Source organism: Dicentrarchus labrax, unplaced genomic scaffold (genome assembly GCF_905237075.1).
Source record: "Dicentrarchus labrax unplaced genomic scaffold, dlabrax2021, whole genome shotgun sequence".
NCBI classification, from domain to species: domain Eukaryota; kingdom Metazoa; phylum Chordata; class Actinopteri; family Moronidae; genus Dicentrarchus; species Dicentrarchus labrax.
Window position 1 is genome coordinate 19,284,294 of NW_026136712.1, and position 17,674 is coordinate 19,301,967.

The window sequence follows — 17,674 nt, forward strand, 5'->3', positions numbered from 1 at the left end:
AGCACACACACACACACACACAGCAACAACACCAGCACGCCTCAAATGCTGCGCTGCCTTTAGGTGTTACACGTAAACTACAACTACCTGCTCTAGCGCCGCCGCTACCGCCGCTTCAACTTGACGTTAGTTCAGGAAATGACGACGCAACTATGTGCTGATTTCTACGATTAAGTGTGTATAGTATATGAGGCGCAGCTCGGGCACTTACTTGAGTGTTTTTCCAATTGGATAAAGCAAGAAACACGCATAAACGGCGGTTTTTTCGCATGTGCGTTGTTAGATATTACGACGTTCGGGCTTATTTGTGCTTCAACAAACAAACAAAGAAGTCTGTATACGCGCAGGCGTGCAACTGACACACAAACAACGTGAAAACAACTGTTTATTGTCGTTTATGCGCGTCCCTGTAACGCCGTCTCACTTTGACCGTATTTCCTCATGAGCAGTGAATGCATCACTGGTGTAGCTAGTTCCCATGATGCAGCTCTCCTCAGCTAGAAATGACAAGAGAGCGTTTCGAGGAAACAAATCTTAGTTAACGCAAATATTTCTGCGTCTTTGGACGATTGAACTGAAGCGATGGAGAGCGACTGCACGGATTAACCGGCCACTAGCGGAACATTTGCGGGTTTTACGGTAGTTTGCGGCGGATACGCGGTTGTCTCTGGAGCTTCATGGCCACTTAGCCAACCTGTTTCGGTAAGGAGGCTAGCTTTGGTTGCTAACGCCACATTCAGGTGTAAATTGTCAGTGTGGTGATTCACTGCGTCAACAAAAACTGCTATTAAGAAGTCGTTTAGACAGCTTGTTTTGGTTCTGTATGTATAATACTACGATGTCTTGGTTTTCTGTTTCCCGTCGAGCACCCCCAAACCTTAAACTAACATTAAAATAAAGCGATTTTAGACATTAGACATGCGTTTAGTCAAATTTACAACATGCAAACAATCTGATTATTACACCACTGTAAGGTTAATACTTTACACCACTTGCCTACCTACTGTTGTAGTGTAAGTAATACTACTAATAATAATAATATAAATAATAACTTGTATGTCTATCGCACCTTTTTAAAATACAAGTAAACAAACATACATCCAGCAAAAATACATCCACTTATTATACACCGTACACATATGTGCATAACACGCAATATATATATAATATTACAGTTTGTGAGTAGCTTGGCACTAGAGGTATTTTATCTTTTATCTTATTTTGGGTGTGATTGTGTCAGGGAAGCTTGGTGGCAAGCTGTCTCGATCCTGATTTGCTCTCATAGTGGTTTTGATTGGGGAACTTGGTTTTTGAAGCTACTTCCCCTGCAGACACCATCTTTAATCAGCGGCCTCACATGACTCAGTTACAAAGTGGTTACTCAGTAAAACCATGAAATCGCAGATATGTCACACAATGCGGTCTTGTGATGGAAAATGCACTGGTTGCTCAGTGGCAAATGGGCTGCCAATATGAAGTGAGGAAGAGGTATGGTCACATGTCTTGCTCTTCTTCCAGGACACACACACACACACACACGCACACACGCTTGCACAACTTGTTTATCCATCTTAAATGTCAAGGGTAGCAGGGGTCAGTATGGTTGTTGTTAGAGATGTTGGAGTGTTGAAAAGAGTCACATTTTGCATAAGTCAAAGGAATTGTTTTTCTTCTGTTTCAGTGTGCCATGAGGGAGTAAACCTTCCCGGGAGGTGCCATGCTAGCCACACAGATGCCCGATACGTCACCCGAGGCTAAAGATGTCAAACAGGTAACACCACAAGCTTTTCCCATTGTGCAGAGATCTTGTTTCTGACTTCGGTCTGGTTGTTTTCTCGTTTACTGTTACTGTGATGCCTCTGGTGAAGGAGTCGGATTGGCTTTATTGGCTCCTGCGATGGATTTTTTACGAAACATTGTCAGGTTGTGACATTTAAGTAGGATATGTTGTAATTTTACTGTTGAAACTGCACTCAGACGTGTTCGACATTACGCCGTTGATCTTGATGAACCTTTACTTACACTGTCATAGGTGTCAATAGGCTTAAGAGACAATCTGAAGGGACAAGACCAAATGCAGAATCAGTAGCAAAGCCAATGGCCAGCTGATCTTATCAATGAAAAGGGAGGACAGAGGTGATTGAGTGGTTTAGTTTATAGTTAGCAGAACACATAAACGCATGCGTACATTTTTACTGTGATGTATTGAACAGCATGGCTTTGCAGACAATGTACAGTGAACACTGCTGACTTGCTGAATTAATGTGTGTGTGAGTCAGGAAGCTGAGAAAGCGGGCAGGGATTTGGTCCTCTTTAAATCTTTTTAAGCTGTGTTTCTCAAGTCCTGCCAAGTCAAACACAGCAAAAAGAAGGGTGCTTCAGTGCTCACTGTGGAGAACACCCAGACCAAGGCCTCCTCAAAGTGTTTAGCAACCTACTGCATAAGGAGGGCATACGTTTATGTTCTCTTTCCATGTCAGCTGACAGTAGGTGTCATGTGACAGGTAATCTTGACATTGTTGTTTCATAACAACATGGCCGATGATATAACTCTGTCTATTCCTCATCACACCGTAGATTGTAATGCAGAAAATTATAAATATGCCTCTTGTGTGTGTTGGTAAACCGAGAAGTGTTTGTCAGTCTGCCAACCGGCTTCAGAAAACCACACCTTAGTTGACTGGTATGCAAAAACAGATGAGGAAGCTCATAATATTTCCCTCTCCCGTGCATTGGCACGTGTCACGTAGATCAAAGAGAAGTTGGCACAGTCGCTGAAGGCCCTGCAGAAGCGGTATGTAACATCCGACGCAGTGGTTACCAGTGAAGACGGCGATGCCAATCTCCTCTGCTGTGCCCTGGAGGCCATCTTCATCCACGGTATCAAGAGCAAGTACGTGCGCACCGAGGCTGGGGGCCGGAGTAGGAAGGGAGACCGAGGACCCCTCCCTCAGCCTTTCTTCTGGAGCCTCCTCAAGACCGTCACCCACCGGTAAAGGCACATTTACGCTATTATTAGAGCTGAAATGATTAGTTGATGAATTGATCAGTCGATCAACAAACAATGAATTGGCAACTATTTGAGTAATTGGTTAATTATTACAAAAATGTACTAGTAAAATGTCAAACATTCACTGATTCCTGCTTCTCTAATGCAATGACTTGCTGCTTTTTTCATTGTCTAGTAAACCAGTAAACTAAATAATGGGCATTTTATAGACCAAGAACATCATCAGTTTAATTAATAATGAAAATTATTGTATTTGCAGCCTCAGAAATCCTTCATTTATTCTGTGAAAACGTAATACAAAGTCTTATAACACTCTCTGTTAAATCCCCAGTGATGTGATCACAGAGCTGGAGAAGATCAGCTTTGTGGGCACGGACGTGGGGCGCTGCCGGGCATGGCTTCGGCTGGCCCTCAACCACGGCCTGCTGGAGTGCTACCTCGCGTCGCTGTTTCGGGAGGACTCCAAACTGCGCGCCCACTATCAGCCCAGTGCCTTGCTCCTGGACACCGAGGAGCGAGAAGTTCTGCTCAGCTACCTCCAGGGTCTGGCGTCTCTTACATTCAACCTTTCTTACAAGTCAGCTGTCCTCAACGAATGGACCACCACGCCACTGGCTCTCTCTGGACTTTGCCCCTTTCTCCAGGCAGAAGCAATCGAACTGCCCCTCAATGGCGGCGACCCTCCCACCGCCAAGTACAAAGAATCATGGGACACAGTCTCTCAGTCGTCAAGCTCATCCGACGCACTGGATATGCAGAGAGGGTGCCCGGTGTTGCTGTCGGGGAGAGGGTCAGGGGTGTTACAAGGGGGTGGAACTCCCCTCAACTCATCTAATTTAAGCCTGGACACCACAGGCTCCTCTCAGCTCTCCTCCAGCTTGAGCTCTGACAGCCTCCTGCAGGGGCAGGACCCCCGCAGCCCGACAGGAGAGCACTGGTCTTCATGTGACCTGGACATGCCCATCAATGTTAGCACCAAGAGGCCACAGAAAGAGTGAGTGTATCTTTTAGCTGTGTTTATTGATTTGTTGGAGCACAAGAGCAGTTGAAAGTTAGGATAAGGCTGATACCTGCAGATTCTCACCGTTTATTGGTGAATTAGATGCAATGATACACTCACCATACGATTCTCTAACAATTCTAAAAGATTGAGAACTATTTATGACTGAAAATCATTCCTTTATATTTCTCAGACAAACATCTACAAAATATATTTTCTCTTCATCCACTTATAGAATCCTTTTTTATTTCTGAGGATATAAAGTGGACATATTTTCTTTTTTTGTAAAAGTGAAACTGAAGTCTTTGCAACTTGATACCACAATACATTTTTTTATCGCACCAATTTTAATCTTCACATAATTGTATCACTGTTTAACTGTCTCCCAATACATCATACCACTCCTATTGGACAGTTAAGACAGGGAATGTGGGGAGAGAGATGGGGAAAATGCAACAAAGATCCCCAGCTAGAATTGAACTAGCAGTGTTGCAGTTCTGTGGCATGCACTGTAACCAGTGGCGTTCCCTCTAGTTTTTCCTATTTCAAAGCCAACAATACATTCATCCTGTTTTCTGTGTAGCCAATGCCTGATATATCTTTTCTGCTTCATAGAGCCCCATTGTTGTCTTAAAACTATTAGAAACACATGAATGAGCCAAACTGGTTGCACTGGGTGACATGTTGACATGACACACTACACACTGTAGTTTAGTTTCAGTTCTCGTACCGTGTACACTGTCCTGCTGCCATAGATAACCACTAAAAATAGTTCTCAACAAATGCTTTGCAAATGTTTCCTCCTGTTTAAGAAGTGTTTGCTAAAAACTACAGTGTCCAGCTTCAGGTGTATTTAAAATAATGAAACAATATATCTATCTTTATAGATTTACATCTTCAGTAGGAATGAGTCTGAGAGCAAAAGACAGGGTTGGGAGTCAGAAAGTATTTATAGACAGACTAACACATTGTTGGATTTGGTTTTTTCATTGGATTTGTTGAGAAAAAAATTATAATAATGTCCACATTATCCTTTAAAATAAATCATAACAAGATATATCCTTGTCTCTGTAGTTCCCAGAAAGATTTTCGGGAGAGCGGCCACTGCAGTCAGGACTCCATGCGTGAAGACTCCTTTGTTTCCAGCACGGGTCCAGATCAGTACTCCGAGACGGCCATTTTCAGTGGTTCTGACAGCGAGACCCAGGGTCCTCCTACGCCATCCCAAGACCAACCCTCATACTCTTCTGTACTGTCTGACTCAGATCCACCGCCAGCAGCCCTCGAGCTGCAATCATCTGAAGAGAAACATGTGGACTGCTCTCCCTCTGAAGTGTGCATTAGTGCCTCTTCTGAGTTGCCCTTGAACACAGACATGCTCTCAACAGGCAGCGAGCCTGGGGAGTCTGTGGAGCCCGTAGAGGAAGTGCATTCGAAAGGAGTTCAGGAGAGCACCAAGCCTGTCCAGGAAGAGAAACAAGCAGAGACCTCAGAGAAGAGCCCCTCGGAGCCTTCGGTGTATCAAGGCCCACGTCGCTCTACCAGCGTCCTGAGCAGGAAGTTGTCCTCAGATTCTCTGTCGGTAAGTATATTTGTAGACGTATTGCTTTCAGTTGAAAATAACACACACAGATGAGCAAAAGCCACAGGTATTACAAGGCCTCTATCTATGAAATCACATCATATGATTGGATTTAACTCTATGTCTCACATCCTCTCCTGTCGGTTATAAAAGTTGTGTTTTTCCCGACTGGAACTTAAAGACGTGACAGATGATTTTACAAAAAAAAAGGGAAATGCAGAATTGCGCTTGCTCCTGAATGACTTATTGTGTTTTCCCACTGAGGAAGTGACAAATAAGATGTGTGACTCTTAATACTGGAAGCTAGGGTGGAAAATCAACACAAGCAATTCAATAATTCATGGGATGTGGTATTTTTTCCACCCAAGGAGATCATGAGTAGCCATGTTATCAGTCCAGCTGTGTAAGAAAAATCTTCACTACTGCAATAATGGTGACAGAATACCAGGTTTATTAAGAAGTGGCAGAATAAAATAAATCATAATACCGTAAAACGAACTCTTACAAATTAAAACCCATATTCTGTGTTTTGTGTACATTTGATGTCCAAGCAGGGACAGCTCCAGGATATGATAATATTTCCTCCAAATGATAGGACTTTCTGTAGATGCCACACATTGGCAATTTTAATTAGCCCAGATGATGAGAAGTGACAGATTTGTGCTTATCTTATTCACAGTTTCTTAAGCCTGGTTTACGCGGCCTGCTTCTGCGTCTTGCTTTTTATTTTGCCACCGAAGGTAACAGATTAAAACAGCCACACCGTGGCTACATCGACAATTCACCTTTATTTTTTACAAGCCATGTGGTTCCCAGCAAACAAACAATGAAAAGGATCTGTTCATAGTCATATCGACATTATACCAGCAACATATACACCTTTCACCATAGTTTCATTGTCTGTATCTGTATAATATGTCACAGACATGGAAAAAATATAAATGTATTTTTTAAACTCAGCACTTCCTGTATCTGTTTGAGATTAAAAGCTCTCTTGCAATTCTGTGGACAGAATCCTTTCATATGTGCACAGGGCATTTATTGTACTGTATTTATTAAAGGCAAACTCAGTATAGAAAGATAGGGCTGGCAGCAGCAGGAGCGTTCTCTGTGTGGTCACCTCAGGCGTGCGAGCTGCGGCGCTTCAGCGAGGCAGCCGCCACGCACTGCTCAGGTGGGCGGCGTGGACGAACCGTTAAGTTCTCACACTGTTAACCCCAAAGTCATGTGATAACAGGAACCCCTCTTTCACAGACAGCGGTCTATTCATTGAATACACTTAGCTCTGTGTTCTCTGCGGTCTGGCCCATTGATAAAAATCTGATCTAAAACAAATTTTTGTTGGAAAGCAGGGAAAGTCGGGCTGCAACTACCTATTATTTTGACTATTCATTAATCTGACAATTATTTATATTTATAAATTATTATATCCCTAACTTTGGAGGGTTATTTAGCCCCCTTCCCAAAAACCTAGCATGACATAGTAGCCCTTCCAGTATCTTAACTCTAGCTTTTAAAAGGCCCAATCCCTACACACTCACACACTTTGAGGCACATTCCCGGTAAATCCACAAGGGCTTAGGGCTGTCCCAGTGTCATGAAGGCTCTCCCACAGACATTTATCCACACTTTCTGTTAGTCAGCATTTCTGTAGACTTTGCCCAAGGCAATCATCCTGAAGCGTTGAAATGACGGTGGGAGGAGTAACAACTAAAAAGAAGTTAATGTGTAAGTGTTATGATGCTGTATTGACAAAAAGGAGTAAAATCATAATTTCCTTTCCTTTATTACCTCAAATAAAGTAAAAACGTAAAAACCTACAATTGTAGGGTATTGCCATTGTCAAGGTAACGTATAGTAATATGAGAATAAACTTTATTAACGTAGCACTTTTCAAAACCAGACTGACAAAGTGCTTTATATGGTTGAACCAGCATTATAACATTTCAGGACTGCAGGAAGTGAATCAGGAAATTAGAATAATACAGAAATAAAATGTAGTTAAACCCACAAGATACATTCTAATGGTAATATAGATAAGACATGTTGGCGATAAAACTTTCTTGAATGAATAAAACTTTTAACAAGTGTTTCAAAAGATGTCACTGATATGTCACAGCTGCGGTCCTGTTCCTATTTATAGCATTTCCTTGCAGCCTCTCACACTCAACCACTTACCAGAGGACGTCAGCTAAGTCTGTGAGGGTTCAGAGCTTAAGCTTTAGGATGGAGATTGGGCCAAACTGAGCCGGCTAAAGCCTTTGAAAGACAGTAATGTCGGCCGAGGACATAGGTGTCTTAGCAGAGTTTAAGAGGTCATTGATTATCGGAGTTGTTGCATGCTAATTGATCAGTTGACTAAATATTGAAGTCCTAAATAGCAGGTATATGCTAGTAGGTTGATTTCATTGCCTTCCTGTATGATGTGCTTTCAGACATGCACCCATTTATGTTCATCTGCTATTCAAGTTGTTGTAGGAAAACATTGTTCCCCTTCACCGTGCAACCGGGGAAATATATATTTTAAAAAAGCTTGTCGTTTACTTTGCAGAATTCTCGTTGCTGGATCTCTGAGGACGACATCTACAAACCCCATCTGGAGGAGGTGACGGACCATGACGAGGCGCCTCCTGCTCCCACAGCTGAGCTCAAGGTCTCTCCGTCACCTCCCAGTGTCGTCCATCGCAGACAAATAGGTATTCTATCTCCTAACTGAAGAAAATCACACAGTACAGTACAGTTCATCTTCATCCTACAAACAGTTAGATTGATCCGTCTCATCTAGAGCTGAAACACTCAATTAAACAGAAGTCATCAGAAAAAAACAATTTTGATGATTGATTTATTTGTTTTAGTAATTTTTCAAGCAGAAATAGTAAAACAATTCTTCTGATATGAGAAGATTCTTGCTTTTCTTTGTCATCAATCATTCATCATTGTGAACTAAAGTCCTAGACTGCTTTCAAATGTCATAGACTAAAGGTGCAAAGGAAACAAAGCTCATATACTTTCAGTATATTCTTGAAGTTTCCTTCCACCTAAAACATTTGCAACACAGGTTTTTCTTTTTTTGCTTCTCGGTGTGTTACTGCCACCTGTAGTTCAATTGAACGGTGTAAAACTGACGGCAGGGTTTTCCCACTTATTAAAACATTGCATGATAGAACTACCAAAGGTCAAAAACTCCACAGTGTACTTTCAATGTGAACACACCTGGTCGGCAAAGGTGTCCACCAAGGAGTCGGTATTCTGAAAGGTAAATATTAACTGTTTACACAGGGCTGTAAATTCCTGACAAACTAGAAACTGTGGAATGAGATAATCAAAATATTGCAACTCGAGCCACACCCCCAAACAGTGATGTCACGCAGGTGTTTTCCATCCTGCTGTTACATCATTAATGGGACGTGACCAGATTGCACTGGAATGTAATCCTATTTCAAGACGTCACCTGACTTGTAAAGAGAGACCTTCGTGACGGTTCATTATTACAAGGAAGTGCTTGGACTACGCAGAATTTGTTGTTGTTAATGGGGGCAGTATTCCAGGAACAACCACTGTATAGTCTCACAACACCATCAGGTTTCATAATTTAACCCTTTCACTGGTCAAGAACAGGTCACCCAAAGGCACAATGTTAATTAGAGAATGTAAGAGCATGAAAACAACCACTGCTGTTTAAGTTACTGTTATTTTATGTCAGTCGATACAACATTTAATTATTTGTGAAAGTAAAGATCATCTTAACCCTCTGCCTTGGCTTCTGGTTTTGTCACAGTTATCACAGAGACATTTATTTAGAACATTTGAATGATTACATTACCAAAACTGATATAAATGGTTGATTCTGTGCTCATTTTCAGTATGAAATTATGATAAGCTTATCTTTTCACTGCTGTTTCCTTTAAATGTTGTTCATATCTTTTTCATGTTTTTCTTTTGACAAAATAAAATTTGTCTTAGCTGTCAACTAGTTTCCACGACGTGAAAATAGATCAGATCAAGTGACACTTTTCCCTAACTTTCCATTACTGTCCATCTGTCTGTCCGTCAGGGCTGTCCAACCCGTTTCGCGGCTTGCTGAAGCTCGGTCATCTAGAACGACGAGGTGCAATGGGATTGTGGCGCGACTACTACTGTGAGCTGTCACCCTTCGAGTTCCGCCAGTATCTGAACGCAGAGGAGCGGACGTGTTATGACAACTGCTCCCTAGTGCGATGCGAAGACGCTCGCATCTCCTCCACTGAGGGCCGCTTCGAGTTGGCCTTCCCCGGGAAGCGACTGTACCTCCGGGCAGCCAATCGCGACGAAGCTGAGGACTGGGTGGACCGGATAGTGGAGGCCGTCAACAAATGCCGGCCAGCATCTCGTGCTGATGAGCAGTGGGAGGTGCTGCAACCCTCCAGTGAGAATGGTGTGGATGTGTCGACCCCGTCCTCCACCCCTTCCAGTCCCGAACGAGGTTTGTCATCCTCTGACTCTGGGACATACGGGCTACAGGAGGCTCCTCCTCTACAGGACTTTGACTGGACTCGGACTGCTGATTTGGAAACGGATGCCATCAAAGAAGCTGTTTTGTACTTCTCCGTAGATCCTGAGGCTCGGACTTGGGTACCTCTGGTCTTCTCCCTGTCCTTAGAGACCTTGAAAGGCTTTCGTGTACAGGAGGGAAGGAAGTTGATGCGGCAAAACCACGCTATTGAGGAAATCCGGGACGTGGTGCCTGACGTCTCTCAGGGAGGACCGGCCTTTTTCAAAATCCTGACCGTCAGGGAGACGCTTCGACTCAGGGCGGAGAACGCAGATGAGGCTCGCTCTTGGAGGAATTTGATTCGTGGAGCTCTGGACTCCTACCTGGAGAGCGGGGAGGATGGTAGCTCTGGGGATACAGCTGTAGCATGCCTCGGGGGGGCTGGAAATCTCCACAGACTGGTGCAGCACAGACTAAAAGAAGATGGAGCGCTTCTAGTTCATCTGTGCACTGTGCCTTCAGAAAAGGGGCTGGACACGCAGAGCTTTAAATGTGCAGGTACTATCAACTATCCGTAGAGCATCTGATCAATTTTCTGTACCTCCCAATCACAAAAACAATAAACGAAAACCATTTAACTATGTAACGTACTTACCTGTGGTAGAAGCACACAAATCAAGAAAAAATGAGGGTGTGAAGCCATTCCACTGTAGACTTTATAGTCTGTGTTGCCCTCATCTGTCAAACCTCCATCTCATTCAAATGTAGCATTTCAATTTAGTTTCTTTCTCTTTTCTGCACAATTGCAGTATAAAGTAGCAAAGCAAACTTCTTTCTCGTCAGTTTCTGTTTTAGCTCAGAAAAAAAGGAACTAATTATAGTTCCCCTATTGTCCAGTTACTCAGTTGTTCAGTATGTGCTCCTTTCTGACTGACAAGATGTAAAAATCTGTGTATCCTGGTGGAAACAGTCGTTATGTGTCAAGTCTTTCTAGGTTTCTAATAATCCTCAGGTCTGTGCGTGTTGTATTTGTGAGCCTGAGTGAAACTGAGGTCTGTTTACTGTGTGTCATTCGCAGGGTGTCCTCAGCAGATTGGCCCGTCCCGTGGCAGAGCCAGGCTGTGTGAGTTCTCGGGCCAGTACTACTGTGACTCCTGTCACCACGGAGACACCACTATCATCCCTTCACGCATGGTACACAACTGGGACCTCACACAACGCGAGGTAGGTGCAGCATATGCAGATCACGTTTTAACTACGTACGTAGGTATCAAGGTGATACTTGGGCGAAACTGTGTTGAAACCAGTGATACCAAAAGCCTCGAGTTGCATATCTGATCATTTAAAGGGGGACTGCCTCAAGTGATGTCTCTTGAGTCAGCGTCGGTTGGGTCTGTGGATGTTTAGTTAGAAAGGAATGAGGTGACCAGACCTCTATAGCCCACTCCTCTTCTCTGCTCGAGGCTAGCAGCATGAGGTTACATTAGCCGCTACTAACATAACACACCCCAGTCTCAGAACCAACTCTCTGCAGTCAAGTTGCATCATGGGTAATGTAGGCATCCAGTTTTGTCCAGAAAAAAGATTGATATCTGGTTCTGCTGCATCAATTTTGATACTAATTTTGATACTCTATACCAGGGGTATTCAATTAAAAGTCACGAGGTCCACTACTAAAATTTCCTCCAAATAAAGGTCCGAACCGAAGTCCAGCTTGTGTCTTATTATTGTGGCTACCCTATGTTCACATTTTCATATGGTTTCAATAATACTTATTGTCACTTTTAACAGAGTGCACTTATATAGGAAACAGCCAGCAGTTTACCATAAAAACATTCCCAGTCAAATAAATTTAAGGCCTTTATTCATATTAAAAAAACAGAAACCTCAGAATAAAATAAATTAAGCAAACAGAGCCTAATAACCCACTTTCTTTAAATTAAAGAGGTCCCAGCCTAAAGAACGAAGGCCTACACTTATGACAAAAGTCATAAAAGTGTCTCCTTTAGGAACAAATCAAGTGCAAACAGAGCATTGACTAAACATCTTTCTTTTTTTCTTAAATTGGAGAGGTCCCAGCCTAAAACTGAAGGCTTACTTTTCAAGTAAAATAGGTCAACATGTTCAAAAAACAATAAATAAAAAATGGCTGAGGATGCCCTAAGGAAGTTGATGAGTTTCATCATTGTGTTCATTACTCTGCAAACTGTTCTGATAAAGTGGCACACAAAACAGTCTGATGGATGAGACAGTGGTAAGCAATAAGATGTGGGTTGTCCTCTTTCATCCGGGGCACAGCCCCCGCTCTTTCCCACCATGGCAGGGGCACCATCTGTAGTAACAGACACAACCTGCTTCGGATCCATGCCCCTCTTTCTCAGCATCTCTTTTATTGCTCCATATATGTCCTCTCCTCTTGTGTGTGTTTCAAGTGGTGCTACACCCAGCAGGTCCTCACAGAGCTCCTTCATCTTTGTGAAAAAACTCACATACACCAAAAGCTGGGCATTATCAGTAACATCTGTGGACTCATCGATGGCCAACGATATGCATGGTGCACCTGAATAGCTGCATCAAGCTGTGCCAGTACATCATCTGCTAATATTTCAGATTTTCTGGTTGCTGTTGAAGCTGACATGGGGATTTGTTTGATTTTTCACACATCTCGTCTTTTTGTTTTCCTTCAAATAATGTCTCTGCAATCGCGTTTAAGCACTCCTTCACAACTGTCCCATCACTAAATGTTTTTTATGTTGCCCCAAAATCCACGATACCCTTAGTGAACATTCGTTGCACGTTGCTGGGCTGTAAATGTGTGCGTGATGAGTCCAGTAGACCTGTCATATTGGGCTCGGAGTTGGGTTATTTTGCGTGCTCTCAGCTCGGACTTCAGGGGATAACTTCGCCAAAGGAGCTCTGCCGTGTTCGTAGTGGCGCTTCACGTTGCCACTTTTAATTAATGCGACGTTTGAACATATGAGGCACACTGGTTTTGAACTGTCTGCTGGAAGAATGAACACAAATGTCTCCGTCCATTCATCTTTAAAACAACGGTTTTCCGCATCTACCTTCCTCACTTTAGAGCAAGCCATGCTCTCAGCACTGTCTCTTTCTCTCTGCTCAGGTGCGCTGGCCGTGCAGGGTAAACAAAGGGTTTGATTGGCTCAGTTGAGTGACGCTATTGCCGTATTAACTGGAGTAGCAGCGCCCGCGACCGTTAGAAAAATGCTCCATGGAAAATTTCTATTCTTGTGAATTTATCAGAGATTGTTCATGGGTCCGGTCAGAACCATCACTGCCGGATCCGGACCGAGGTCCGCCATTTGGTGATGCATGCTCTATACAGTTCTTTCCTGTAGCACTCGTGTGTGACGTGTATGTTTGTGTGTGTCCAGGTGTCTAAGAAGGCCCTGTGGCTGCTGGCCCAGGTAGCACAGGAGCCTCTGCTGAATCTGGAGCAGTTGAACCCCGAGTTGGTGAAGCATGCAGAGTCCATGGCTCAGGCCCACAGCCTGCGGCAGAAGCTACGCCTGCTGGGCGACTACCTGCTCACCTGTCGCAGCGGAGCCTGCAAGAAACTCCAAGCCAGGTGTGTGTAGATGTGTGTGTGTTTTACATTTTACCATAATGTATTACAGCATTTTATTATATACTTTTTTTAATTTTTTATTATTCTCCACCAGAATGGAGCAACGAACGTACCTGTTGGAGTCGAGCCACCTGTACAGCGTCATGGACCTGCGACAGGTATCTGCGGTGTGGATTATCTTGTGGCACCAGTCATCTGCCACTTTGAAATATCTTAATGTGTGAGTGTGTTTGGTTTTTTCTAGATAGCAGAGGGCGAATACGGAACCTACCTGATGACGCTATCGCAGTACGCCTCCAACCACGTGTTCCACTGCGACCTGTGCACTCAGCGTGGCTTCATTTGTCAGATATGCCACGCCAACGACATCATCTTCCCCTTCCAGTTTGACAGCACCACCAGGTATGGTATCCTAGGCCACTACCTTCCCTTTTTCCTCAGCCCCTCTCTTTCATCCCCACCGGTGTTGGGAGTGTCGTTAAAGTAAAGTTTTAAGATGGTAGACTCGCAGCACAACCGAGTGTCTCCCCTGGATTTTCCAGTTTATGATCTAATGTTATACATCCTTATGATGGGCCAAGACTGTTCAGTCCGTTCATTAAAATAAGTCTAGTAAAGTAAAATAGGTAAGTGTAGCTTACAGGTAGGAACACTACTCATTGCTGCCCCCTGGTGGTTGGCACTATTAAGATATTGCCCCACAGCAACACTAAAATATTTGTTAAGATTCAACCCAAACCCCAACAGTTTATGGAAGGGACACTTTGACACAGCAGCTCTAATGTTTGACCGTCTGTGATCGGTCTGAAACATCCCTGGTTGTGTTTCCTTTTGTAAAATCTGCATCTTTCTTCCACTTCTTTGTCTGTTCTTCCATCTTGCAGCTTGGTCGCCACCATTTCCAGTTTCTCTTGGTTAATTTTATGCTAATGACAAAAATAAGCCTCAGACACTATACACTAGTGTGTGTGTGTGTGTGTGTGTGTGTGTGTGTGTGTGTGTGTGTGTGTGTGTGTGTGTGTGTGTGTGTGTGTGTGTGTGTGTGTGTTAACATTTTCAGTTCTGTTGCTATGTTAGTGAAGTTTGACTTTGCCTTTTGTGTACTGAGAAACTACAGTTTGATTTGATTGTAGTTAGGGCTTAGTATAACAAAAATAGGATTTATATAAGGATTAAGCAAACAAATGTTCATTGTCATCATAATTAAATGAAAATGTCATTGTGTCACAATTTTCCATGCCACTTCACAACACAGAAAACAAAGTGAAGAGATCTTGTAAATGTTCTATTTTTATGTTCTCTTAGGTAGTTATGTCAAATAAAAACTATTGACTGAATACATTAGAAAAAAACAGATGCAAAGTAAATAACAAGAGTTAAGAGTTGTCCGTTACTAGTTTTTGTTCCAGATGTGGAAATTTCTTTCTATATTGCCTTCACATTGAGTTTTCAATGCTTTCTTTTTGTCTCTGACCAGGTGCAAAGACTGTAAAGCCGTGTTTCACCTGGCCTGCAAGGCTCCGGGGATCTCGTGTCCTCGCTGTCAGCGAATGAGGAAATACCTTGAGAGGGATCTGCAGTTCTGAGCGCAGCTTGTCTAACAGGCCATCCCCCTTTTCAGAAAGATGGAAGACCGCCGATGGGGAGAAAAATAATAAAATCTAGCTTTTACAATGAAGTAACCTCAAGTGCAATTATGAGTGCGATTTGCCTGCCCTAACTGACCTTAAAACTGAAGAGGAAGGTGCTGCAGTAGCTTGACTCTCTTGCACTAATGTAGAGGCACATTGAGCCTCATATTGCTGACATAAAGCAGCCAAATGTTACCGACCAGTGACAGTAATACCTCTCTGAACTCGGATTCAGCCATGCCATCAAACAAAGGACTCAACGGCCGCGAAAGGTTGCTGCCAAGACATTTTTACATCATCGGTTTTTACTTTGTCTCATTGTGTCGAGTACAACGTTCTTAACCATCGTGTTTACCAGAAATGCTCCGTAGCACACTCATCATATGTCACATATTTAAACGTAACACAGCAGTGGGGTTGGGTACTGTACATGCTAAATATCTAAAACAGCACTTGAAATGTTCTAACAGATTTTGATTGTGCCTTCTTATTAATTTAAGCTTTACACCGTCTTCCTCTTGTCTTTCTTTTGTGGCCAAAAATCATTAGGCTGTTTTTTTTCCATAACCACAAGATGAAATTATATTGCTGCATTAGATACTGATTTGTGTAAAGGTAAAAATCAGTCGCCAAGAAGACTTTGTGGAATGTTTCTCTCTTAAAGTTTATAAATCTTAATAATAGGCGTTGAGATGTTTGATTTAAAATCCAGCTCTGTAGTCCCCGAAAGGTTCAGAGATTTAAAGAATATATTTGGTAAAACAATCTGTTATGCTCCTCGTGTGGTGAGCCACGCTGATATAACCTATAAAGTTGCTGAAATAAATAAACAATACATGCGTGGCAGAATTTGTAAGATGTGCAAATTACAATAAGATTTTTGGGATAAATTATTGGATTTCACTGATCGTGAAGTCAAAATTCATTTTGCATATTTGCACTTAGCTATGACTGTTAAATTGATATTTCAACTATAATTTAGTTGTGATATCTTCTAGCACGTAGAATTACTCCTAAACCAACAAACAAACCTGCATTGCTGACATTTTTCTCTATTTTTTTTTTTCATCTCTTGAGTATTTGACTCTGATGTAGAGTTGAACTCACAGCATTAACATATCTATAGATTTTTTTAATGCAGAATCTACAGAGAAGAAAACACATTGAAGGATTTACTTATGAAGTTCATTTTAATATATGCAGAACACATCACTTGCAAGTGGCAAGTACAGAATACTGCAGTACTGTTATTCCTCGTTTGTATTTTTTTTTAACTGTCATCTCATTTATTATGTATAAATGACTATTATGAAATAAGTGTCAGTGTGTTACTTTTTGAATCTCTTCTGGGAGTCTGCCATGTTGAACCACCATGTTTTCACAGGTACTGTAGCCCAGAACGGACAAACCAAACACAGGCTGTAGATAGGGACTTTACGTGAGTTTTGTTGCCACCAAAGTTTCTCCTTCACACTTTGTTCTCATTCCCAGGTTGTCAGATACCGATGCTTGCAGTGTTCAGTTAGTTGCACCTCTAGATGCTACTAAATCCTACACGGTGGTCCTTTTAACTTGCAGCTGTAATGTCTCTTTGTATTTAAACAATTGTTCAGATGTCATTTTACTTTAAGTTATTTTTATGTGTATGTATATGCATCGATAATGGCATATCTGTTGTATATTGTATAAAAATATGGTTTATACTGATATAGCAGTGGAAAACTAACAAAACAAAAAACATCAAGGGAGGGAGGGGGTGTAAACAGAGTACATTTACTCAAGTACTGTACTTAAGTACAAACTCAAGGTACTTTTACTATGTTTGTAGAGCCACTGTCCTGTAAACTTCTCATGAGCTCAGAAGAACAAACTGTTTTCAGCTGTGTGACAATACATTTTCAAGTTAATCCAAGAGGGTTTTAAATACTTTATTTATCTTAAGAGGTAGAATAATTTCTTAACCCTTCTGTTTATCACAAATATTCAAATTCACTCAATTTGGACATACAAATCCCTCAAATTTGTACTTAGGCTCAAGTTTTCTCGAGTTGTGTGTGTGTGGGGGGGGGAGGGACATGCCACAAAGAGAAAAGCTCAGGTGCAACTAATCACACAATGATTGCTCCCTGCATTGTCATTAACGCAAAGAGGTTCCACACAGAAATGTTGTGGGCTCACTATTAATTGAATTAGTTACACCTGTGTTTGATGAGTCAGAAGGGTCCCTCTTTAACATTACAGTTCATTTTGAGCTTATTAACCTCAATACATTTCACTTCATTAGATGTAAACTGCAGAACTTATGTGTAAACTAAAAGCACAAAAACCTGAATGAACCAATCAAGGTCTATGTGTCCTATCCAGAGAGTAAATAAGGGCTCAGTTCTTGTA

The 17,674-nt window shown here is 42.3% G+C and overlaps 1 protein-coding gene across 2 annotated transcripts; it reads left to right on the forward strand.

Moving 5' to 3' along the window:
* The first annotated feature begins 239 nt into the window (after nucleotides 1-239).
* On the forward strand, nucleotides 240-16,600 carry plekhm1 (pleckstrin homology domain containing, family M (with RUN domain) member 1). Of its 2 annotated transcripts, none has more exons than XM_051417641.1 (12): nucleotides 240-702; nucleotides 1,682-1,771; nucleotides 2,751-2,992; nucleotides 3,342-4,004; nucleotides 5,085-5,592; nucleotides 8,144-8,288; nucleotides 9,647-10,621; nucleotides 11,142-11,287; nucleotides 13,459-13,652; nucleotides 13,747-13,810; nucleotides 13,897-14,054; nucleotides 15,130-16,600. In XM_051417641.1, the coding sequence occupies exons 2-12, from the start codon at nucleotides 1,718-1,720 to the stop codon at nucleotides 15,236-15,238; spliced, it is 3,258 nt and encodes a 1,085-aa protein (XP_051273601.1). In that variant the 5' UTR covers nucleotides 240-702; nucleotides 1,682-1,717; the 3' UTR covers nucleotides 15,239-16,600. The 2 variants fall into 2 exon arrangements, with proteins under 2 accessions (XP_051273601.1, XP_051273603.1); XM_051417643.1 differs by lacking the exon at nucleotides 240-702 and adding an exon at nucleotides 753-1,488.
* Nucleotides 16,601-17,674: the final 1,074 nt, after the last annotated feature.